The sequence below is a fragment of the Staurois parvus genome, unplaced genomic scaffold (genome assembly GCF_062004578.1).
Source record: "Staurois parvus isolate SC_StPar_1 unplaced genomic scaffold, SC_StPar_1.0 ptg000324l, whole genome shotgun sequence".
Taxonomy (NCBI): domain Eukaryota; kingdom Metazoa; phylum Chordata; class Amphibia; order Anura; family Ranidae; genus Staurois; species Staurois parvus.
Genome location: NW_028318120.1, coordinates 1,756,655 through 1,783,757, shown reverse-complemented (window position 1 = coordinate 1,783,757; position 27,103 = coordinate 1,756,655). Strand labels below are relative to the sequence as shown.

Below are 27,103 nucleotides of genomic sequence, written 5' to 3'. Positions count from 1 at the left end.
TGTAGCTTAGTGGGGTGCAGCTGCTTTCAGGCCTTACACTGGGCTGGCTCCTTCCCTGCTGACAGGCTGTCTTTCCCAGTAGACTGTGGGACAGTGGAGATTGTTCTATCCAGCTTCAATCTGTAGGTAGGAACCTCTCTACTGGGGCCCCCTCCCCGGCTCCACACACCAGCACCTTCCTTCACTCCATCTTCCACCCAACTCTCCTGCTATTCAGGCTCTCCCGCATTTAAGGGCTGTCCTAGCCACCATGCTAAGCCTTCTGCCTGGGGATTGGCCAGGTTCCCTCAAACATGCAAATCCAGGCCTCCTCCCCTCTTCCCGGATCTGCACAGCCTCCCAGCCTGTCCTGAGGTAACCTCACTGCCTCACTCCCAGACTGACTAATCCCAGGCTTCTAGCAAGCCTCTGACAGACAAAATCCTATCTAGCTAGAGGGCGCTACATCCACCCTCCACTACAAACAGCCATGTCCCCACTGTCTGGGGAACAAAAAATAGCTCCTGAGCCTAAGAGCAGGGCATCCCATATAAAAAAAAGGGAGGCGAAAAGGGAACAAACTTGGAATGGGATATTTACAAATAAATATTTCTGTAGAAAAAATATAGTATGTACACTTTACATATATACAGTAGCAGTATCAACATATATACATTTTAACTACAGCTCCCCGCAGCTAGCAACATGAGCAGAAAAAATGCAACATATGTACATTAATGAACATTACATGAGATGGAGCACTTCCTCCTGCAAGGAAGCCCTCCATAGCAACAAGAATGCAATATCCAGTTCTGAAGCAGGAAGGACAGCCATCCATGGCATACCTGCAGAACAATAAGAAAAGGAAACAACGCAATCCTAACTCTAACTAACTAGCTTTCAATATAAGGCACTTTAGCATAAGATGTTAAAAAAGAAAATTTAAAGAAGAGCCCCTCCTGGCAAAGTAACAATGCTAGGTGTCATCCAAGCATCTTCTCCAGGCTAGCACATCTGGGAAGGGATGGATGGTTTTAGTTTGGCCTACTCTGTAAAAGAAAGAAGAACCCATTGGGCTGGAATCCAGTGTCAGCTTTTAGTCAACAGTACATCCGGGGCTTGGCAATCTGACCACTGTGCCAATTGGATTCTGAATGGCTATGGACTAGCTGGAACTAGGCCATCCAACTTTAACAACCAGTACCCAGTATCTATAAATAGCCCAGCCTTGGCTCCATTCCTGAGTGATGTCCTGGAACCTGGCTCAGATTTTCTTGCTGTGAAACCCCCGCAATGGTTTGGGAATGTGCATATATGTAACTAGATCACTGTGGTCTGGAGGTCTTAACAATGTCCATGACATCCTGTGAGATATGGGGTAGTCCAATCCCCATTCAAGAGCCACTCTCTTTTGAATTTCCCTTTAAAAACAGGAAAATCTAGGGAGCTCCTGCTTTCTGCCTTGTTCACAGGACTGTGGAGAACGAAGTATACACTTCTTGAATGAAGAGTTCTTGGCTCTGGTCCAACCCGGGGTTGACCTTGAGCTGGCTCTATTCTCCTAGGTCCTTCAGCTATCTGGGGTAGTAGAACTCCCTGACGATTCAAATTCCTCAGAAGTGTCCCCCAGTCCCTTTCCTCCTCTGTGACACTCTCTGGGGACCACTCTTCACAGTCTGCCTCCAGGAGCCCAAACTCTGCCTGCAGTCTGGGCAACCCCCAATCTATCCCTGCACCACTGCCACACTCACTGTCTCACCTAAAGATGAGCTGTCCTCCTAGCTTGGCTCTTTCCATATGTGGCTGACAGTCTGTGCGGGTGAGACCAGCTGCTCCGGGCGCTTGCTGCTTCCTGCTGGGAAGCACTGGTGGGCACCAGTCCTTCAGCTGTATCATCATGTGGGCGACAAGTGGCTGCAGGCTTCTATCCTCAGCCGTGGATATCTGTAATATTTTCAGGGGAGTCATGGTCCTGTGACTCAACCCTGCTCTCTGCATCTATCTCCAGATCCTTCGGGATTTCTGGGACTTTCTCACCGATTCTTCCATGCATAGTCCTGACTGCACGTCCAACTTCGGTGTCAACTTTGTCAGAAGCACCCCACAGTGCTCACTGACATAGGCAGGTGAATAATTAGCACAGTCATTCACTCCAATCACTTGTTGAGCAGCAGGAAGACTTTTGCATAGGCCTGGCTTGGTTGCCAAGGGCAATAGCAATGACACTTGAATGACGCAGTAACAGTCATAATCCCTGCAATACAGCACAACTCCATTTTTCCACTTGAATCCTGTGAACACTTGACAGGATTGTTGGTTGATGTTTTTTTTATTTAAATAACAAACATGTCATACTTACCTGCTCTGTGCAAAGATTTAGCACAGAGCAGCCTCGATCCTCCTATTCTCATGTCCCCCACTGGTGCTCCTGGCTCCCCCCCCCTCTGGGGGGGCTTGTGCTTGCTCGCTCTCGAGCCACCTCTGTGTGTCTACAGTATAAGAGGACTCCTAGTACTGTCTCTGAGCCAATGAGGAGGGTGAGACCAGGAAGTGAGAAGAGCGGTGCTGCAGCCAGTTCTGTGTTACCAGGAAGTGAGTGGTGCTGCAGCCAGGACAGTGAGACCACTAAATGATGGGAGTGGTGCTGCAGCCCGGACAGTGAGACCAGGAAGTGAGAGGAATGTATAACCGATAAATGCCTGAAAAAAACTAAAATTGTGCCTGTGTCCAAATATATATGGACCTAAATGTATATATTAGGAAAGGATTAGAACTCCTTTTAGGTGTTTACTGATATCCAGGTCAGTTAAGGAGGTTTTTCCGAGATTTACGGTCACTCTAGTAACAATTTTCTCTAGCAGCAGCAAACTTCAAACCTTTTTTTTGGTAGAGTAGTGGTGAAAAGCTAGAACCCCATTAGATTATTTGTTCTGCCTATTCCCCTGTTGAGGATTTTCCTGGATAGTGATAAAAACCCAACAGGTGTTCTATTCATTTTCCATCAGGAGGCCTTGATGGAAAATAAAGGATACTTGTAATGACACACCCGAATCAAGATGTAATATTTGAACTGTATCTCTCATATATGCCTTGCAGTTCAAATAAATATTCATATTCAAGTAAGTCACACGTTGATACAGTTTATTGACTTTTTTTTTATACCTTATTACAAAAGGGTCACGAAAAGTTAAAAAGCTAATCTTAAGTGGGGCACACATTAAAATGTACACAATATTAATGATACAATAATATATTCACGTTTGAAAAGTCATTTTTCACATAATTCATGTGAATGCCATTTTATAGTTCTTCTATAGCACAATGAAATGGATACCATAGAAGGGCTAGAATTCCTAGAAAAAAAATTAAATTTTTACTATTGGGCTGAGTTATGTTGTTAATGAAACTCATTCCTTTGTCACTTATCTACAGTTCACTATTAGTTCCCTAAAGCAAAACACTAGGTTTTACAGACCCATACCATCTAACACCATCCACCACAAAAAATACGAGGGGGTCTTCAAAAAGTTTCCACAATTTAATACATTAGAAGTGTGGAAACGTTTTGAAGAACCCTTATACAGTATATATCTTTATCCATCAAAGTTAGATGAATTGAATATTTGTACACAGGAATATATGAACAACAGTTTCAGATCTGTCTGGCGCTTTCTCAAGTTCAACAGGTGAACAAGGTAGTTGAAACATCCCAAGCCCACAGCACCACTCCAGACCTGCACCTCTTGCTTGTATATGGACAAACAGGGTGTTGGCTCAGAAAAGGTCATCTCTGCTCACCATTGAAGGGAATAGATGAATGAAAGCTGCACTCTGGTATCTACTCATTCAGGTACTTTTATTCAATCATCAACAATATAGCTGCATTTATAATGTCTCAACCCAGGCACTGCTGCCTCAACGCATTTTAGTACAAATAGCAGTGAGCAAGCCATTTGTAGTGAAACTCGTTAAGGAGGGGTTGTACCAGAGTGTGGCTTTCATTCACCTATTCTCTTCAAAGGTACACAAGGTAAGCAGTCTCAATACTTATAGCAACCTGGAAGAGGAAATATATCACATGTCTATCTCAGTGGATGGTTCTGACTTCAACATTGGACAACGCTTGCGTAATGAAGTGTGAGTGCCATTCAGTGCAGTAGTGTACTGGGCCTTGGCTGACATAATGACACACTCCTTGGGAGGGGGGCAGCCTTGCTTAGAAGAAGTGGGTTGAAAGACACTGGCTGTCATTAACCACTTGAGCTCCTGAGGATTTACCCCCCTTAATGACCAGGCCTCTTTTTGCTACTTGGCACTGCACTAATTCAACTGATAATTGTGCGGTCACGCAATGCTGCACCCAAACGAAATTTATGTCCTTTTTTTCACACAAATAGAGCTTTCTTTTGGTGGTATTTGATCACCTGTGCGCTTTTTATTTTTCACGCTATAAACAAAAAAAGACCAAATATTGTGAAGAAAAACAATATTTTTTACTTTCAGCTATAAAAAATATACAGTAAACTCAAAGTTAGTTATAAATTTAGGCCAAAATGTATTCTGCTCCATGTTTTTGGTAAAAAAAAATCCCAATAAGTGTATATTGATTGCTTTGTGTGAAAGTTATAGCGTCTACAAACTATGGTATAGATACTGCAATTTACACCATTTTTTTGCTATACAGCGCTGCGCTAGTTTAATGGACAATTGCGCGGTCATGCAATATGGTACATGAATGAAATTTATGTCCTTTTTTAAACACAAATAGAGCATTCTTTTGGTGGTATTTGATCACCTTAGCACTTTTTATTTTTGGCGCTATAACCAGAAAATTTTTGAAGAAAAAATTTAAAAAAACAAACAAACAATATTTTCTCATTTTGGTCATAAAAAATATCTAAAAAAACTAAAATTTCATCATAAATTTAGGCCAAAATGTACTCTGCTACATGTTTTTGGTTATAAAAAATCCCAATAAGTGTATATTGATTGCTTTTTGTGAAAGTTATAGCATCTACAAACTATGGTATAGATAATGGAATTTACATAGGTTTTACTTTCTGACTGCCCATCACCTTTCTTGAGCTGCTAAAATACCAGGATAGTACAAACACCCTCAAATGACCCCTTTTTGGAAATTAGACACCCTAAGCTATCTGCTGAGAGGCATATTGAGTCTATGGAAGATTTATTTTTTTCCACAAGTTTCTGGAAGTTTTTTTTTTTACACGAAGTTGTCATTTAAATTATTTATTTCTCGCACAAGCCATGGGTATATGTGGAATTACACCCCAAAATACATTCTGCTACTTCTACTGAGTATGGGGATACCACATGTGTGAGACTTTTTGGGAGCCTAGCCACATACAGGAGCCTGAAATCCAATGACCACTTTGAAAGCCTGAAGGAGCGTAACTTCCTCATTACACTTCCTCACTACCTATCACAGTTTCGAAGGCCCTGACATGCCAGGATAGCCCCAAACCCCCCCCAAATGACCCCTTTCTGGAAAGTAGAAACCCCAAGGAATTTAAAAAGAGGCATGGTGAGTATTTTGCTAGATCTAATTTTTTCTCACAAGGTTTTGAAATATAAAAAAAATAGAAAAAATATGTTTTTGTTTTTTTTCTTCATTGTCCAAAAACTTGTGGCAACAAATGAGATCGGCAAAATACTTACCGTGCTTTTTATCAAATTCCTTGGGGCGTCTACTTTCCAAAAAGGGGTAATTTGGGGGGGTTAGGTGCTATCCTGGTAGTCTGGAAGTGTAATAAGGAAATAAAGCCCTTTAAAAGCCTGAAGGTGCTTATTGGATTTTGGGGTCCTGTACTTGGCTAGACTGCCAAAAAGTCTCTCACATGTGGTACCCCCATACTCTGGAGAAGTAGCAAAATGTATTTTGGGGAGTAATTCCACATATACCCATGGCATGTGTGAGCAGTAAATCATTTAAGTGACAATTTTGTTTAAAAAAAAAATATATATATTTATTTTTGTCATTTTCCAAAAACTTGTGGCAAAAAAATAAATTCTTCTATTGATTCAACATTCCTCTCAGCAAATAGTTTGGGGTGCCTACTTTCCAAAAAGGGGTCGTTTTGGGGGGTGGGTGTGTTTTATGCCCAGCATTAGAAGTTTATGCCACACATCATTCACTCTTCTAACCACCTGAAGACCAAGCCTTTTTGTTCACATGAAAAAAATCTGTATTTTTTGCTAGGAAATAATTTAAACCCCCAAACATTATATATTTTCTTAAAGCAGACACCCTAGTAAATAAAATGGTGGGTACTACAATTTTTTATGGCACATAGTACTCGCGCAGCGATTTTTCAAAAGCAATTTAAAAAAAAAATACACTTTTTTTACTTTTAATGCACAAAAACACAATATATTGGCCAATTGTTTGGTAAAATATAAAAGATAATGGTATGTCGAGTAAATAGATACCAAACATGACATGCTTTAAAACTTTGCATGCCCCGTGCAATGGTGACAAACTGCAAACATTTTTAATATCCATAGAAAGCGCTTTAAAAGCCTTTAAAAGCTACCATTTTAGATTTACAGAGGAGGTCTAGTGTTACTGCCCTTGATCAGAAGTTCATGGCAATACCTCACATGCATGGTGCAACCGCTGTTTACATAACGGCACAGGGTCAAGGCACAGGTGTGCGCACATGGGAGGGGCAATTGTTTTTTTTTTTTTAGTTATTTTTTTTTTTTATTATTTTTACATTGTACCTTTCATTTTTTTTCTTTTTATCACTTTTTATCACTTTTAATGCTATAACAGGGAATGCAAATAACCCCTATAACTTCAATGGGCATTGTCATATTCTTTTTTGAGAAATCTGGGCTCTATCAGACTCTAGATATCTCCTCTGCCCTTACATTATCTAATCAAACCAAAATCAGTGTGATCAGATGCTTTCCCAATTTACAAATGTCGCTGTTTATATCTTGCGAAACTGAAGTGATGAAATTCTTGTAGCTTCTGAATTCTTAGACTATAGAGATGATTGGCACCATTCTGGTCTCCAATCAGTTCTATGGTCAGCTGGCAGAAACACCGGCTGCATTCTCAGGTTCCCCTGATGGCACGAGACTGCCCGAGAAGACCGTGGAAGGCAGCGGGGGAGGGGGGACATCATCTCCCACTGTTTGTAAAAGCAATCTTGCAGCTAATTAGCCACTAGGATTGCACTTACATGAAAGCCGATCGCCGGCTGAAAAAAATGATACCAGGATGATGCCTGCAGCTGTATGCATCATCTTGGTATAACCATTCAAATCCATCGCTGGTCCTTGGTTATATATGCTATGTTCTTTTTTTTTTTTTGTATGCAGCCTGTGGAATGAATGAAAAAATGAGAAGAAATCTCTGCCAGAAAAAGTGTGTGGTACGCCCACCATTAGAATATACCATCTGCATCCACCCACTTCTCATGGTGGGCACACATTAGGTCACACTTTGCCACAAGTGCCAGTTCCAAGATTGAATAAATGTGTAAATAGTGGCACGCTTGAATAAAAATTGTCCACGTATAAGTCCATGTCCATATGGAGAAATGATGACACCAAGTCCCAAACTATCTTGCCACTGCTCCCCATGTAGTCTGGGCATCTGGGGGGCTCCACGTGACTATCTTTTCCCTCGTAAATCCGAAACTTATAAGTATAGCCTGTTGTCCTCTCACAGGTCTTCTACATCTTGACCCCATATCTGGCACGCTTGCAGGGGAGAAATAGTTTGAATGCAAGGCGGCCAGAAAAATTAACGAGGGACTCCTCAACGCAGATGTTTTGCTGGGGAGTATAGACATCTGCAAATTTTAGGTTAAGGTGATTTGCGAGGGGCTGAATTTTGTGGAGCCGGTCAAATTTAGGGTCACCCCGAGGATGACAGTGTATTGTCACTGAAATGCATAAAACACATTATACTCTCATTTCTATGCCTGGCCATGGCAGCAGAAAACACGGCATATGATGAATTGGGTCTGCGGACCAATACAACCGCAATTAATTTCTTTTAGTAATGCCCATGTTGAGGGTTAGGCCCAAAAACAATTTAAATTTGAAAACCGTAATGAGTTTCCATGCGAATGGTCTGGTAAGGTTTGAATTTGGGTTGGCGGCAATAAATTGTTGTGCATATAAACTGCTTTGATCCACAATCAACGCATAGAGATATTCCGTGAAAAACAGCTCTAAAATTCAAGGAGTTATGTGAAAGACCAGGATGTACTAGACCGCTGGTACTCGCCAGTTCACCAAAAGGTAGAGCGGCACTAGTACTGGCACTCTGCTGCATATGAGAGTCATCAAAATTTACCAGCAAGTGCTAACAGAGATCAGGCCTGATTCTGCGAACACTGCGGTTTTGTGTGCAATGTATCAAGTGACAGTGACCTACTGACACTGCACTTGCTGGGGGAAAAGGGGGGGTAAGCGTAGGGGCTAAACGCAGGTGTTGGCAGGTGCAGGGGCTGATCCCGCTAACGCTGCGTTTTTGGGGACGCTATACTAATGTGAACGCTGGTATAGTGCTGACCTGATGAAAGATTGACCCGTTCAGACACTATACTAGCAATGGAGGTTTATTGTACATGAGCGTGCTCCTGGCAATCAAGGGGTTAAATGTGATGACTGGTGTACTGACGGGCAATCTGACGCTATCTGGGAGGGGTGTGAAAACCATATATATATATATATATATATATATATATATATATATATATGTGATTTCGCGTACCCATGCCGCCCTGTAGCAGTATTTCTGCTGTAGGGTGGTCAGAAAGCTGTTACAGAAGAGGTTTGTGTTACGGCGCTGCGTTACTTTAGCTGACAATTGCATGGTCATGCAACACTGCACCCAAATTAAATTTACATCCTTTTTTTCCCACAAATTGAGCTTTCTTTCAGTGGTATTTGATCGCCTGTGCGTTTTTAATTTTTTGCGCTATAAAAAAAAAGGCTGACAATTTTGAGAACAAAAACCAATATTTTGGACTCTTTGCTATAAAACATGTCCAGTAAAAAAAATTAAAAAAACTAATTTTGTCACAAATTTCGTCCAAAATGCATTCTGCGACATCTTAGCTAAAAAAAATCCCAATACGTGTAAATTATTTGGTTTACATGAAAGTTATAGCGTTTACAAATGGCGGGAAAGATACTGGGATTTTTAATTTTTTTATACTAATAATGGCGGCGATCAGCGACATATGGCGGCGATCAGCGACTTATGGCAGGACTGCGGCGGACATTTTGACACTGGGGGGGAACTGACTTGGGGTCACTGACATCCCCAGTGACACCAATACAGTGATCAGTGAAAAAAAACCCCACTGACACTGTACTAATGGCACTGGGGAGGAAGGGGTTAACATTTTTTTTCCACTGAAAGGGTTAACTGTGTGAGGGGAGTGTTTTACTAGGGGGCGGGGGCAGGCTGATCAGGAGAGATAAACTCTTCTCTCCCTCTTCAGCTTGTCAGGAGCTGACAGGCAACTGACAGAGAGCAGGGCTGTGTGTAAACAATGCAGCCCTGCTCTCTGTCAGCGATCACTGCTAATCGCGGGGAAACGGCCGGTAATGACGGGCCGTGACCCGCTGATGACACCCGCGGGACAGGTAGGGCGGGCGCGCGCAACGCGCGTGCTCCCTACCTGTTTTGCAAAACTACGTTTTAAAACGTGGTTTTGCCCAGCCGTGCTGCCCTACAACCGTTTTAATGCAGTGGCTGGGGCTCAAGCAGTTAAACATGGAAGAGGATTATCATCTAACAGCTAAGATGACATTCTGTGAGGGACAGTGCTGGATTGAAAGTGAGTATTGCAGCGAAAGCTGCTTTTCTATTTTAATACTGCAGGCCTTTGGATTTGAAATTTCTTATAGAAAAAAATGGATTTCAATTTTATTATGATGGGTAGACTCACACAACAATATTGAACTCCAGTTGTTAATGGCCTAATAGTGTGCCCTGGGTTTCAGGGCTCCTGAAAATAAATAAAGCTTCAGGCAGGCACACATTCATATGCTTATAATGGAATATTATCAGTTTTCTGCTTTGTTTCTTAGCACAAATTTACTTTAAAAGTGATATGAAGTTTCCTTCCATAGGATAACAAACAGAAAGCCAGCTTTTTTAGTAGGAAATTGCATCTCTACCAAAAACCACCTTCATTTCTGTTATGATCCGCCAGGTGGTGCCTCAGGCTGCCAACTGACAGACCTACTCAGAGCGTGGGGTCTAAGCCCGGGCTGTGCTTTCACCAGAGCCCCTGATGGTGGGGATGGACTTGAAACAGTCCCGGGCCAGGTCACGACCTCCGAGCAGGCCCGCCAGTGGCTGAGGAGACCCTTGGGGACAGGTACCGGGAGAGCCAGATATGAAGAGGATGGCGGCCCCAGCAGGGTAGTAACGGATCGTGGCCCGTGAGGGTAAGCGGGGTACAGAATCGGTAGGCGAGAGTAGTCGGGTCACACGCAGGGTCAGCAGGGAAGTCAATCCGTAGAATGGTCAGGGCAATCCGGGTCAAACGCAGGAGCAGGCAGAATAGTCAGGACAATCCGGGTCAAACGCAGGAGCAGGCAGAGTAGTCAGGACAATCCGGGTCAAACGCAGGAGCAGGCAGAATAGTCAGGGTCAATCAGGGTCACAGGATAGGTGCAGGAACTCAGGATCACAGAAGACCTTGCGGCAATCTGTGACAGTGCAGGGCATCTTTAAATAGTGCGCCCTGCACTGTCATTGGCCGGCTAGGACGCGCCCCCGGCTGTCATTGGACGCCTGAGGCGCGCCCACGGCTCCTACTGCGCATGCGCGGCGTCCTGTCAGCCGCGGCTCGCCGGGACCTAGTGCCCGTGTCCCGGCGCGATCCGCCGCCACTGCGCATGCGCGAGGGACGGAGCCGCGATCGCGGACCCTGGAGCCGTGGTCCCTGACATTGCCCCCCCCCAATGGGCACCCTCCGGGAGCCCCACTGATCTCTCCACCGCGGGTGAGCACGAAAAAACTCCCGGATGAGCCTGGGCGCGTGGACGTTCTGGGCGGGTTCCCATGAGTTCTCCTCAGGGCCATACCCCTTCCATTTTATCAGGAACTGTGTCTGGCCCCCCCTCCTTCGGCAACTGAGGATAGTCTCCACTTCAAATTCCTCCTGGTCACCTATAGTGACTGCCTCGGGAGGTCTGGATTCACGGTCCGGGAAGGGATCCGGTCTGGATGGCTTCAGGAGAGATACATGGAAGACAGGATGTATCTTGAAGGTCTGCGGAAGCTCGAGCTCGTAGGCCACCTCGTTAACCACTCGTTTTACCGGAAAGGGGCCGATGAACTTGGGTCCCAGCTTCCTTGAAGGACATAGCATCTTCAAGTTGGTGGTTGCTAGCCAAACCTGATCCCCTGGTTGAAGCAGTAATTCTCCTCTTCTCTTTCTGTCGAATGCCCTCTTACTGTCCTCCTGGGCTTTAGCGATGGCTTCCTGAATTGTCTTGTTATTGACAGAAAAGAAGTTCAAGATGTCTTGAGAAGCTGGTACCGGATTCTCAGGCATCAGATCAGGGAGAAATGTGGGATGATACCCATAATTGGAAAAGAACGGGGATTGACCCGTGGCTGAGTGACTCGAGTTGTTGTACGCGAATTCCGCGGAAGGCAGCAACGACAGCCAGTCGTCCTGAAGGTAGGATGTGTAGCACCGTAAGTACTGTTCCAGCGTCTGGTTTGTTCTTTCAGTTTGGCCGTTGGTCTGTGGATGGTAGGCGGATGAAAGCGACAGCTTGATTCCCAGCGATTTACATAAGGCGTTCCAGAACCTGGAGGTAAATTGGACCCCCCCGATCTGATACTATATCTTCGGGAACACCATGAAGCCTAACCACTTCCTTGATGAAGATCTGTGCCGTTTCCGGTGCTGATGGGGTCTTCTCCAGGGGCACGAAATGTGCCATCTTTGAGAAGCGGTCAACGACCACCATTATTGCAGTGTAGCCCTGGGATGGTGGAAGTTCGACCACGAAATCCATGGCTATCATTTGCCAAGCCCGCTTGGGTATGGGTAACGGACGTAACAATCCCCATGCCCTGCTCCTGGAGGGCTTGTTCCTTTGACAGGTGGAACACGTTCGGACGTACTGCTCACAATCCTTGATCATGTCTGGCCACCAGAACGAGCGCCGTAGCAGATCCAGCGTCTTCGTTACCCCGAAGTGGCCCGCCATAGGATGGTCGTGGCAGTGCCCTAGGACCAGGGTTCGCACTTCTTCTGGGACCATGATCCGGTCTTCCTTCCAAATTAGCCCACCGTGGCTCTGGAGGGGTGATTCTGACGGAACTGGTAGTCCTACAGAAGCATCAAGAAGTCGAGAGCGAAGTTCCGTTTGTAGAGCGAGGAAACTCCCAGAAGGTAAGATGGTGTCAGGTAGCACAGCGTCGTCGGGGTCCTCAAACATGCGGGACAGAGCGTCTGGCTTAGTGTTCTTAGTACCGGGTCGGTACGTTATATGGAATGAGAATCGAGAGAAGAAAAGCGCCCATCTCGCTTGGCGAGGTCTCAGTCGTTTTGCCATTCTCAAATATTCAAGGTTTTTGTGATCTGTGAATATTAGGATTGGGTGTGTGGCTCCTTCCAGTAAATACCTCCATTCTTCAAGAGCAGTTTTAATGGCCAGGAGCTCCCGATCTCCAATGTCGTAGTTGCGTTCCGCTGGAGTCAATTTCCTGGAGAAGAACGCCACAGGGTGCAGAAGTTCCTTGGTACCATTCCTTTGGGACAAAACCGCCCCTACAGCATTTTCGGAGGCGTCCACTTCCAACACATATGGGAGAGAAGCATCTGGATGGCAGAGAATGGGAGCAGAGGTGAACAATTCTTTGAGCTTTTCGAAGGCTGTCTGCGCTTCGGGAGTCCACTTAAAGCGGACCCCTTGTTTCGTCAGTTGCGTGATCGGGGAGACCAGACCGGAGAAGTTCCTAATAAACTTCCTGTAAAAGTTGGAAAAACCGATGAAACGCTGTACCCCCTTTTTGTCGGCGGGTATTGGCCAATCTAAGATCGCCGTGACTTTCTGGGGATCCATCGCGACCCCCGCGGAAGAGAGAACCAGTCCCAAGAATGTGGTTTCGTGCTGTTCGAAACAGCACTTTTCTGCCTTTGCGTATAGCCCGTGTTGACGCAACCGTTCTAATACCCGTATCACATGACCCCGATGAACCTCCAGTGAAGGGGAAAAAATTAAGATGTCATCCAAATAAACCACCACAAAAATATCAAGAAGGTCACGAAAAACATCATTGATAAAGTGCTGAAAGGTCGCCGGTGCATTACAGAGCCCGAACGGCATCACCAAGTACTCGTAGTGACCGAATCTCGTACGGAACGCCGTCTTCCACTCATCCCCCTCCCTGATACGGACAAGGTTATAGGCCCCCCGCAGGTCTAATTTAGTGAATATCGTTGCCGATCTCAATCTCTGGAGGAGCTCAGGAACTAGGGGTAAAGGATAACGATTCTTTACCGTTATCTTGTTCAGGTCACGGTAGGCTATGCAGGGCCGTAACGATTTGTCCTTCTTCTCTACGAAGAATAACCCGGCCCCGGCTGGGGATGTGGATGGACGAATAAATCCCTTCCGAAGGTTCTCATCAATGTATTCCCTCAGTACTCCTGATTCTGCTTCGGACAAGGGAAAGATACGGCCGAAAGAGATTTCAGATCCGGGTAGGAGGTCTATGGGGCAGTCGTAGGAACGGTGCGGAGGGAGAACGTCAGCTCCTCGCTTACTAAAGACGTCTAAGAAGTCATGGTAGGCCGGGGGAATAACCTGGGAAAGATCAGTGTCACCATCCAAGCACAGGAGGAACCGGGGAACCACGGATCCTGTGACGTGGCAGTGACTTAAACAGTAGGGTGAGCAAAATTGAACTGTTCCATTTTCCCAGTCAATCTGGGGGTTATGGGCCCTCAGCCAAGGGAGGCCCAGAATGACTGGAAAAAGGGGGGATGCGATGGCATCCAAACGGAGGAACTCCTGGTGATGGTCTGCCATTGTGGTGAAAATGGGTGGTGTCTCCTGGTCCACCACCCCTGATTTTATACGAGACCCATCTGCCAAGAAGATGTTGAACCCCCTTTCTTTGGTCTGGAGAGGGATTTTTTGCCGGTGGGCAAAAGTCAGATCGAAGAAACAACTACAGGCTCCTGAGTCAACGATTGCGGTCACCGACAATGTTCCTCCGGGGAGCTGTAAAGACACAGGAATGGCCAGGTAACTCGACAGATCATCCCTTCCTGCGGGTAGAGTAAAAGAAACGGGCGTGGACTTACTCATTTTAGCAGGACAGGAGCGCACCCGATGACCAGCTTCCCCGCAGTACAGACATAGGTTCTGTGATAGTCTCCTTTGACGTTCCTCGACCGATAAGTGAGAACGGGCCAATCCCAGCTGCATGGGTTCCGGGTTGTCCCCTGTTTCCGTGCTTCGCGGATGGTTCCCTGGGGTTGGAACTGTATCTCTGGAAGGAATCCATGCCGCCTTTTGACCCTGACTGCTCCTTTCCAGCCGACGTTCCCTTAGTCTACGGTCAATTTGAATGGCCAACTCAATCAGTTTTTCCAGGGAGTCAGGTAGGCCTACTCGCGCTAGTTCGTCCTTGAGAGGCTCCGATGCGGAACTGGTGGCATAAGGCCGCATCGTTCCATCTGGTGTCGCCCATGCAACGCCTAAAATCGGACGCGTATTCTTCGGCTGTCCGGCGGCCCTGCCGCAGGGAGTATAGAGTCGCTTCAGCGGAAGCAGCTCGCTGAGGGTCGTCATACAAGACGGCCATGGCCCGAAAGAATTCGGTCACGGATTCAAGATGGGGGTCGTGCTTCTCCATCAGACGGTGAGCCCAATCCTGGGGCTCATCCTGAAGGAGGGAGACTATAAACCCCACCTTGACGGTCTCAGTGGTGAACGTGCGGGGTTGTAAGTCAAAGTATAGGGTGCAGGCGTTCCGGAAGGCCCGGAAGCGGCTCCGATCACCACGGAATCGTTCCGGCAGAGGAACGCGGGGTTCAGGAGCTAGGGATGTGGCAACCGCTCCGGATACCGGGTTAGCGGGAGGTCCTACAGGTGGAGGACTCTGAGCAGGGGGAGTCAGGGGGGCTATTGACTCCATGCGGTCCTCCAGTCGGGCGCAGCGACTGTGGAAGTTCTGAAAAGCCTGGGTCAAGGTGGCCAGGTGCTGACAAATATCCTCTAGGGACGCCGGTCCACTTCCTGGCTCTGTCATGGCCGCAAGGTACTGTTATGATCCGCCAGGTGGTGCCTCAGGCTGCCAACTGACAGACCTACTCAGAGCGTGGGGTCTAAGCCCGGGCTGTGCTTTCACCAGAGCCCCTGATGGTGGGGATGGACTTGAAACAGTCCCGGGCCAGGTCACGACCTCCGAGCAGGCCCGCCAGTGGCTGAGGAGACCCTTGGGGACAGGTACCGGGAGAGCCAGATATGAAGAGGATGGCGGCCCCAGCAGGGTAGTAACGGATCGTGGCCCGTGAGGGTAAGCGGGGTACAGAATCGGTAGGCGAGAGTAGTCGGGTCACACGCAGGGTCAGCAGGGAAGTCAATCCGTAGAATGGTCAGGGCAATCCGGGTCAAACGCAGGAGCAGGCAGAATAGTCAGGACAATCCGGGTCAAACGCAGGAGCAGGCAGAGTAGTCAGGACAATCCGGGTCAAACGCAGGAGCAGGCAGAATAGTCAGGGTCAATCAGGGTCACAGGATAGGTGCAGGAACTCAGGATCACAGAAGACCTTGCGGCAATCTGTGACAGTGCAGGGCATCTTTAAATAGTGCGCCCTGCACTGTCATTGGCCGGCTAGGACGCGCCCCTGGCTGTCATTGGACGCCTGAGGCGCGCCCACGGCTCCTACTGCGCATGTGCGGCGTCCTGTCAGCCGCGGCTCGCCGGGACCTAGTGCCCGTGTCCCGGCGCGATCCGCCGCCACTGCGCATGCGCGAGGGACGGAGCCGCGATCGCGGACCCTGGAGCCGTGGTCCCTGACAATTTCAAAGCAGAACTTTGGGCAAATACTAGAGAAAACCTCAATATGGTAAAGAGACAAAAAAAATTTAAATTTTTTTTTATACACAGTTAGTATTCATATCTGAATCTGCTCTTATGGTATTTTTAAAGTAGGTCAGCATAGAGTTGTCCTCATAACTGTGTATTTTTACCTGTTATTCACCTATTAGGCCTCATGCACACAGGACGTTTAAAAAAAAAACTCTTCTAGAAGCCTTCCTCGTGGCAGCAGCGTTTTGCAGAAAAAAACACCTGACGCTTGTAAAAGTATCAACACTTTTACAAGAGCTTAGACGTATTTACATTTATTATTAATAATAATAATGATCCTAATAATAATTAATTCATTTAATTGGCCAGAATAGTAATTTATTCTGGCCATTGGTATTAATTGCCACTAAAGTGTTAAACCACCTAGTGTTAACACACATTTACATGCGTCATGTTTTTTATGCCAAAATGCTGTTGCTCCTGGACGCACTGATCCTGGGGTTTTTTCCTGCCTGTAAATGCTCCTGCCATTAAAAGCTCCTAAAAGTCTACGTGTGCATGGACACATAGGATAACATGGAGAACCGTTTACAAGCAGTAAAAGAACAAAACTCCTATGGCCCCTAAAAGTGGCTGCAAAAATGCCCTGTGTGCATGAGGCCGTGAAGTAAGATACATTAAAAAAAAAACTACCATATGTGAGGCATTTAACTGTGATCCCAAGATTATAATGTTTGCCTGAAATTCAATTTTAAATATTTTGGTTCTTAATTTTTCTAAATAATTTACATAATTATCCATGTATTCTGAATTTTTTTTTTCATATGGCCAATTATAGTATATATTTTTGTATTACATTTGTATTATAATACATGATATTATATATCAGTAGTATATTTTAGTAGTTATTTAATGTATATGTAAACCCTGAAATTTTATAACATCTTTAATGCGGAATTCCAGCTGTGTTTATTAAAAGTCAGCAGCTACAAAAACTGTAGGTGCTATTTTGGTGCAGATGCAGTTTGATCTGAGCTATACAAAATGTATGGCTCAAATTTCACTGCACAGAAATCATGTGATATGCACAGGAATGCAGTGCAGTTCTTGTGCGAATCACATGCAATGTGCCGCACCGCATCAGTGTGACCCCAAGCATAAGTAGAACTATAGGCAAAACTTTTATTTTCATTTTGAATAGAGTAAGGGAGGGTTATACCCTCTGTCAGTTTATTTTTTGCCATCTGTGTCCCATTTGCCTTCCCTTCCTGTCCCATAGCCAAAACAGGAAGTGAGATGAATCCCTATAAATTAGGGGAATTCCTTGGGGACGCCCAGGTGTCCCCATTGGGAAATATCCCCTCTATTGCTTTTCTGGGGACAACCCAAAATTTGGGGTTTTCTTTATTTTTACTTTCGATGATAACAGTAAACAGGACAAATAGAGAGGGTGAACCTCCCTTATGGGGGGACAGACAGCAATACAAACTGATACTCCCTTTCCAAAACGTTTTGCCTTTAGTTATTGTGATGGAGCATAGGCAGGACAGAACACACAAGAGTAGGTGGCAAACTCACAAAGCTTTATTGAGACAGATGACAGTCACCGAATAGGGGAGTTCGCAGGGAGGGTGAATACGCCAGTCCAGGACGACACGGAAGGACCAATACACTTAAAGTCCAACACCGAGAGCCAAGTGAGAGTCTCTGTAGCAAGTAATCCAACAGGGAGTTTGGTGTGAGTCTCTGTAGCAAGTAATCCAACAGGGGAAGTTGGTGTGAGGTCAGCACAAGAAAAGTTCAAGTGAAGCAGGCAGAGAGCATGTACTCACGGATCTCTGGAGTCTCGCAGACAGTCTTCCCCAGCTCTGGGAGAAGGGGGATCCTAGGCAGCCTTGGGCCTCTGCCGAGCCTGGCCACGAAAAGGTCCTGGCTGCAGCCCGGGCTCCTTCCTTAAGCTACACAGCGGTGAATACCTCGGGAGCCCTGGCATCAGCTTCTTAAAACTGGTGGGGCCCCCCTAGTCACCTAGGCAACCGGGGGGGGCCGGAGGTAGCGTGGCTCCAGCTTGCCTTTAGGAATGCCTTTCATCTGCAGGAAGGGGGGGGGAGGGCACGGATGAGAGACAGGAGAGAGAGAGCAGGGACAGAGCAAGGGGCTGAGGGGGGGGGGGGGCAGCTGTGACAGTTATGCTTTATATTACCTGCTGATCCTGCCATAACCCTCCTTGTTCTAGTACTTCCTGTTATAGGGTGACACAGCTCTGTCTGTGTGTCTCAATTGATCTGTTTTGTCACACTGGCTTTAGATGGAGGCTACAAGTTGCTGTTTCTATATACAAATACCTCCCAACATTTAGAGAAGTTTACCAACCTACGTTTTAGAAAACGTATGTAGGCATTGGACACACCCCCTGCTACTCCCCCCTTAACAGAGAATTATACAAAAAAAAATGATTATTAAACCCACAAGTGCTATTTGTTTACCGTTAGTATTCCTTTATATTGGCTTTTGGAATTGAAGCCAGTAAGGAATTGGATGTAAGGTTTGTCTCTGTAAAACACTTTTAACCACTTCCAGACCGGACACTTTTACCCCCTTCCTGACCAGGGCAATTTTCAGCTTTCAGCGCTATCACACTTTGAATGACAATTGCGCAGTCATGCAACACTGTACCCAAATTAATTTTTTACCATTCTTTTGAGACAGATAAAGCTTTATTTTGGTGGTATTTATTCACCGCTGGGATTTTTATTTTTTTTGCTATGTAAATGAAAAAGTCCAAAAATTTTGAACAAAAGTGTTTTTTTTATACAATTTTGCAAATAAATAATATTTCATCATAAATCTTTGCCAAAATTTATTCCGTTGTCTTTTTAGTAAAAAAAAAAATAAAAAATTAGTTTATAACCAAAAATTATAATTTTTAAACATTTTTTTTTACATTTTTATTTTATTTTTTTTATATTATTATTTATTTATTTTTTTTTACATACTGTCACCCTAGCAGTACAGTGTCACCATGGTGACACTGTACTACTTGTGGGGGGTGATGAAGATTTTTTTTTTTTTTTACACTGATTGCTTTTACACCCATATAGGATGTAAAAGCAATCATTTCTCTTTCTCTCTGTGTGCATTCCTGCACTCATTGAGAAGTATTGAGTGAGCTGTGATTGGTCACAGCTTGTAACATGGTACAAGGCTGTTGTGAATAGCCTTGTACCATGTGACCTCTGTGATCATTCACAGATTTCACACGTAGTAAGCAGTGATGTCAGAAGTGACATCTTGCTTACTACTTTGCATGTGATCACTGATTGGCCAATCAGTGATCACATGATCGGGACCTCGTACAGAGGTCCCGTCCGACGATCGGTGTTTCACTGTGTCCGGAGGACACAGCGGGCACCGGATCGCGGTGCTGCGCGCTCCCAGGGAGCACGCACAAGCAGGGTGCGGGGAGGCCGTTCATAAACGGCCACCCGACCATGCAGCGCCACCGTCCGGCCGTTTATATGCAACGGCCAGTCGGGAAGTGGTTTAATAGATAAATAGTACATTTTATGTACAATTATATAGATCCAACCAAAATGAGGGACAAATGAAGAAAGATGGACAGAGGGACTTTGTTCCAAATGAGGGACATATGTTGGCAGCGATCGTTGGAGTGCATGCAAATAGACAGGAATTGACTGCAAACAAGCCATGGGAGATCATCAGCACTTAAATGCAACAAATGATTAAGAAAAGGTAAATAAAAATAATGTATAAAACAAAAATGTCGTTTCTTAATAAACACAATGCTTTAGCAAATTAAATATCAAACAGGGCATTACTATGTAAAGCTTTAGCCATCCTCTAGAATTTTCTGAATGTAAATTTACATGTACAAACTAGTATAAAATAGCATATTTATACCTTTATTAAATTAAACTATTAGCACTAAAACCACAAAAGTTAAAATGTTTTTAAATCAATTTCAGCCATATCTTCTATAGAAGGCCTAATACAATGTCACACAAGCTGTCTAATAATAGGAACCTTTTAAATAGTATAGCCAAGCTATTTTTGTACTAGTTAACAGATGTGTCTTATTTTGTGTTTGATTTTCTTATCTAACCACTTGGTAACCGCACTATAGCCGAATGATGGCTACAGCACAGTTATCCAGTTCTGAGATGGCGTCATAGGACATCCTCCCAGAATGCACCCTCCTGCGTCGCCTATCAGTGCTCATCATTGCTGCATATCAAAAGTAAATCTTTTTTTTCAAATTGTTTGCTCTTTTTTGTTTATAGTGCAAAAAATAAAAAGCCCAGTGCCAATTAAATATGATAAAAATTTCATATGGGTACAATGTCGCACGACTGCGCAATTGTCATTCAAAGTGCGACAGCGCTAAAAGCTGAAAATTGGCGTGGGCACGAAGGGGTTATAAGTGCCCGGTAGGCAAGTGGTTAATTTGTTCCTTTTGTTTATGTTTGGAATATTTTAAAGACAGCCGAAGCATAATTTTTTAAATAAAAATGATATGTGCTAATCAGAAAGAAGGAGTTCCTAACTTCAAAAATACATTTGATTAGCCCATATCATTTATAATTACAATAGGGTTTTCCTCCCAGTTAGGGTTTGTGTCTGCTTTTAGATAAAGTAGACAAACAGTAAAGCTGTGTCTACTTTAAGATAAAGTAATTATACCCTCACTTGTGTGGGTTTTCATGTTTCGGTCTGCTTTGTTTTTATGAAAAAGAGAATAAATTTTACTCTTCACATTCTGTCGAAATTCTTTGGATCCAAAGTAATAAACAAAGGGATCCAAACAGCAATTGAGACCACTCAAAGCTAGGGAAAGCTTGTAGGCCACATATAGGTTGTTCTGTTTGGCTGATGGAAGCGAATGAGTGATAAGAATCACATTATTTGGCACAAAACATATAAACAGTACTAACAGCAACACTACTATTGTATAAATTGTCTGCTTCTTGGGCACAGCAGATTGCTGGATATATGAACGCAGAAGAGTCACAATGATTGACAAGTAACAAACCACCATAGTTACTATGGGAATAACAAAGAATGCTAGAAAGCGGCATGCAAAATACAAATAGAAAGGCACAAGAGAAGAAAACATATTTTTAGGTAAAATATCAAAGCAAGTAAGTATGTTTAGTTCATGCACATAGAATGTCATCCTAGTATACAGTAAAGGTACGTCAATTGATAAAACTAGCAACCAGATCAACAAGCATATAATAAAAGCCTTTCTGATGTTCATACAGTTTTGAAAACGCAGCGGATGCACAATTCCCACATAGCGCTCCACACTGATACACATCATTGTTAGAATGGAGCAGTTCACATTTGCATAGAACATTATAGTTGTTAGAGAGCAGAAGATGTCTCCAAATGGCCAGTTATTTCCTCTTAGGTGATAAGCAGCCAGGAACGGGAGGGTCAAGCTGTAGGCCAAATCGTTTGCAGTAAGACTGATCATAAACACCATTGTTGGATTCTTCGATTTACTCCGACAGAAAATCCACAGACTGGTTACATTTAGTGGAGTGCTGACCAGGAAGATGAATAAGTATATTGCTGGTAAGACATTTTGAAGCATTTTACTTTGCAGCATTTCCAGTGTGTGGTTGGATAAACCAGACATTATTGGGCTGTTGATGGTGTTATTTCCATTAAATGCGGAAAGGGTTTCTTCAATCATCTTTGCCTACTGGCTTCAAGTGAGCAGGGAAAACTTCTAACTAAATAGAATCTAGGAAAAAAAAGTAATTATTTCATATGTTTTCTTATAATTATAAAAATGGGGATACATGTTTCCTTTTACTTACCATATTTACTACTTTTAACTACTAGAAAGTAAATACCTATAGGTTCATAAACCAGCTTCTGCCATTAAATATATTTTTCAATGTTTATTTGTAAAATAATGTTTTATAAAATTTATTTAAAAATATATAAATCATCAGTACACACTAGGGAATTTTCAGAGTGGAAAATGTCAACACTTGTGTCAATTTTACTGCCAAGTATAAAAAGGGTCAGTCTAACAATATATGTGTTTGCAAGTTTACTAGCAACATAACCTAGTGTGAGTGTCAGGTTCTATTTCCTAAACTGAAAAATGACCCCAATTATTTCACCTTTTCTGTCAAAGGATGTCATCTGTCCTAACATTATTGCAAATAGCACAGTGGCTTAGTGATTAGCATTTCTGCCTTGAACTATTAAGGTCTGATGTGATTGTGTAGTATGTAAAGCACTGCATAAGTTGGTGGAACTGCTGTATATAAATACCTGTAAGAAATACTAATAAGGGCTGTGGGATTTTCCTGTTTTATAATTCATGTTATACATTGCAAACTGAATTTGGTCTCTGAAAAAAAAAAACACTAGGGTGTGCTATCAAATTACACACACACACATATACATATACTTTATTTATTACAGGTACTTACTGTATAAAGTGCTGTCAATTTACGCCGCACTTTCCATATATATTGTACATTCACATCAGTCCCTGCATTCAAGGAGCTTACAATCTAAAGTCGACAGCTCACTTTTCTACATGCACATAGTAGGGCCAATCAACCTACCAGCTTGTCTTTGGTATGTGGCAGGAAAATGGAGTACCCAGAGGAAACCCAAGCAGGCACAGGGAGAGCATGCAACCTCCAGGCAGATATATACATATACTGTACTTCGCATTCTAGTAGCAATATTTGTGTCATGGTTCCTCAATAATATGATCTACGCACCATTGCAGTCAATAGAAAAACAAAACTCTCCTTAGAAACCTATATCATTGTATGTAAACCATTTTTATCTTTTTTTTTTACCACATAAAATTGGGAGTGCAGCGCTATGAAAAATGAATAAATAAATACATACAGTGTATACAGTTAACCAGATATAAATACTATGCAATAGAGTCCTATAAACTGAATGGTAAACAGTCCAAGGTAATAAATATGACTTCAGTCAAAAGATAAAAGTGCTCATAGTGTAGTGTTGTAAAAGATTTATTTAGATCAAAATTAATGAAGTAACAATATGAGCATAAACGCACAGGGTGATTATGAGTAATAATAAGCTCCTGAATACACTGACCAGTGGAACCATGGGATGGCCGCCGGACCTCCTGATCCGGCGGCGTGACATCAAGGCGTGCAAGGGCTCCTCCTAGACGTGTTTCATGTAATGACACGTCTGCTGTAGGGGTGATGCATCACGTGTCATTACACAAAACGCATCTAGGAGGAGCCCTTGCACGCCTTGACGTCACGCCGCCGGATCAAGAGGTCCGGCGGCCACCCCATGGTTCCAATGGTCAATGTATTCAGGAGCTTATTATTACTCATAATCACCCTGTGCGTTTATGCTCATATTGTTACTTCATTAATTTTTATCTAAATAAATCTTTACAACACTACACTATGAGCACTTTTATCTTTACTACTTGGCACTGAGCCTCCACACCTCAGCCCAGTATTCCAAGTACCTGTCCAGGCTGGAGTAGTAAGAGTGTCAGACCAGATCATTATCTCCGGCACCTGCCATCTGAGCGACCACCAGAGGATACTCCCATTACCAGGCTATACTTTCACAGGACCTTCGGCTACATGAGATCTCTATACGCGCATTAAGATTGCGCTTCCGGTGAGTGGGCAATCTTTCTATACCTCCATGTCGGGATACTGGAATACACTCGTTTTGACTGAAGTCATATTTATTACCTTGGACTGTTTACCATTCAGTTTATAGGACTCTATTGCATAGTATTTATATCTGGTTAACTGTATACACCGTATATATTTATTTATTCATTTTTTATAGCACTGCACTCCCAATTTTATGTTGTATATATAAGAAAGGCTTTGTGGTTCCTTTTTAGTGCATCAGCTGCTTATACGGTGTGCTCGCTAGCTCACATACTTACATTTTGTTTTTACCAGCACAGTCTTTTCCTTGAACACATGAGAGATACACTAATGATGGAATCACCATAAAGTAAATTAGTTTAGATATCTGTTGGCATAAAGGTATTGCATTAAACAAAACTGTTATGGCCACATTTTTCAAGGCAGCAATGAGCCCTTGCAAACAAATGCATAAATCATTAACATGTTTGTAAATTCTAACAATATATTTCTCTTATTTGCTCCCTTTGAACTGTTACATTTAACATTGAAAGCATTTTATTATATCTGTTCAAGTGCAAAAAAAAAAACCTGGGGGAAAAAAACCAAGAACTATTTGTTAGCCAGAAAACGTGAGTTGATCGTTCCCTTTGCACTTTGCTTCTGGACTGTTATCAGGTAGCATTGTTCCCTACTATCCCCATGGACTACAAAACACCTCCTCCTATTATGGAGAAGAGATGGAGGTATTATGTAGTCCAAACACATTTTCTGTCCTAGGGTGACAACCATGCTTAATATGATTGTTACCTTAGGGGAGGAAGTGAGCTAATGGCAGGATTACCATGGTAAAATAAAGGGAAAATGGGTTAAAAAAAAGCAAAACTAATGCAGCCAACATATCTAACAACTGGTAAGTAGCAATACTATGAATTTTTGTTCTTGGTTATAGATTAGATATACTCTCATCTTAACTGATCATAAGTTATTTTGTAGTTCTGTTCCTTATATCAAATGTGCTATAAATGCTCTCCAACTGGGGAATGCCATGGGGCAGCAATAAGAATGTACATTTAATATAGAGTATGACCTATGATCTACAGGAGGAATAGAATAGTTGGATAGAATTCTGGACACCCAATACAGTTAATCAATAATAGAGAGTTGAACTCCATCAAAATATTAGTAACATTTGTACGACAGGTTAACTACCATAGTTGTGAAGTAAGCTTCTCAAGTTATAGACCAAGATTTTTCAACTAGGGTTCCTCCAGAGGTTGCTAGGGTTTCCTTAAGCAATGAGCAATTTTTGCATCTCAGGTAGGTTCCCACTGACACCATTGATCTTTTTGGCTATCTATAAGGGGGTAATTCTTCCCAGTGACCACAAGTGTAAGGAGAATTCTGACTACCACACTAATGTATCATGAGTTGTAGATATAGTAATTTTTATCAGGGGTTCCCTGATACCGGTAATTTAATTCAAGGGTTCCTCTGTTTTGAAAAGGTTGAGAAAGGCGGTTATAAACCATGACTTCTGGCGAAAATGTTAGTCAAAAAAGGAAAAGATTCAAACAGCATTGTCCAAAACTGACATAGTCAATGCACTGACAATGCACTAAGAAAATGCCCGAGTAGCTTTATTATTCCTGTGATATGAAAGCAGGTTCTGTATTGGCTGTAAATCAGAATTATATCACAGGCACAGTTTAACAATACAAGACCAAAAGGATATTCTGGGTAGAACTTCTTGTTCATTAATAATAGTTCACACAAGACAAAGCAGATAATAGGACAAAGACCCCTCTATCTGTATCCTATTAGCGGATACCATTGCTAACTGAATGCATAAATATTAAATGCAGGAACTTGAAATCAACACTTACCCTGTAGAAAGTAGTTCAGTGTCTGTTTGCTGGCGTAACCAAAACGTTTCGCTACTATTTGTGCAGTGTATTACTGGGACATCCTGTCCCAGTTGTTAGATTTTATTAACCACATTTGTTTTCAAATTGCAAATTAGAAACCTTCATCACCTAGGGGTTAAAAGTTGATTCAAGCTTACAATTCCACCCCTTGAAAAGCTATAAAATTGTTTTAAAAACTCCCTTTCATCTGGTAATGTTACCAGTGTTTAAAGTAATCATCATTGCCAGATCACAGGGCTAGGTTTGTACTAGGACTCCATGCACAATAAGGGTAGAGCTTCTTATTGAAATATATAGTTACATAGTTGGAAATGTTGAATAAAGACACCGGTCCATTCAGTTTAACGTATGTTAATGTGTGTAATTATCATTTCCCATATCTCTGTATATTGTGTTTGCTAAGATGCCTATCTGAAAATATCAATACTCTCCAATGACACCATCAACTGTGGAAGGGAGTTATACATCCTTACTGCTCGAACAGTAAATAACTCCTTCCACAATTTAAAGTATATGTGAACCCTCACCTTGAAAAAACATCCCAAAAAACATTTGCGTATGGATATAAAAGAACATTATAAATCTCTTGTATTTTTTCTCTTTTTCATAAGTGATCACATACTCTCTGTTCTCAGCTGCATAAGGAACTAGAGGAGGAGAAACAGCATTACACTGAACTCCCCAGTCAATGGCTGTGCATGAGGGTGTGTTAGGACACATCTGGTCATTAAAGGAGAGCAGACTGAGTTCTCAGCACAGCTAGAGAACTGACAACACATGCCTAGTGTGGTCAGTTTTTAATATGAAAGTAGAGGGACTGGCAGGAACAGCAGGGATTTCACACAAAGGAAACAGTACAAAGACATCGGGATACTTCTTATACAAGTATATGGTACAGCAGGCACATATCAAGAATATGAAATTTTGGGTTTACATATTCTTTAAGGTTAAACTGAGGTCCTCCTGTCCCCCTATTAGCTTTGTCGCCCTTCTATGGACTCTTTCCAGTGACCAGAACTGCATGGCATACTCAAGATATGGCCAAACTAATGTTTTGTAAAGTGGTAGAATTATGGTCTTATCTCTTGTCTTTAGTATATACCTTTTTTAATGAATGCTAATATTCTGGTTTTGCTTGCTGCAGCTTGGCATTGCATGTTATTGATGAGCCTGTGATCTACTTGGAACCCCAAGTAAATTTCCATCCTCATTTCACCCCTACCGAGTAATTTGCATTCAAATTTTTAACCCCTCCAACTGCATTACTTTACATTTTTCAACATTAAACCTCATTTGCCTTGTAGTTGCCAGCCACTCTATATTATCAAGCAGCTATATCCTGTTGTGAAATTATTACACTGTAAATACAAGATTTAACTATTTATACCAATCACAATATCATTTATGAACAAGTTAAACAGAATTGGTCCCAGGACAGGGTCTTGGGGTGCCCCACTTACAAAGCCACACCATTC

General features: G+C 43.2%; 1 protein-coding gene across 1 annotated transcript; it reads right to left on the bottom strand.

The window, feature by feature from the left end:
- Window positions 1-18,990: 18,990 nt before the first annotated feature.
- LOC149457360 (P2Y purinoceptor 8-like) lies at window positions 18,991-21,812 on the bottom strand. The gene has a single exon (XM_089683830.1). The coding sequence runs from the start codon at window positions 21,762-21,764 to the stop codon at window positions 20,727-20,729; it is 1,038 nt and encodes a 345-aa protein (XP_089539956.1). The 5' UTR covers window positions 21,765-21,812; the 3' UTR covers window positions 18,991-20,726.
- Window positions 21,813-27,103: the final 5,291 nt, after the last annotated feature.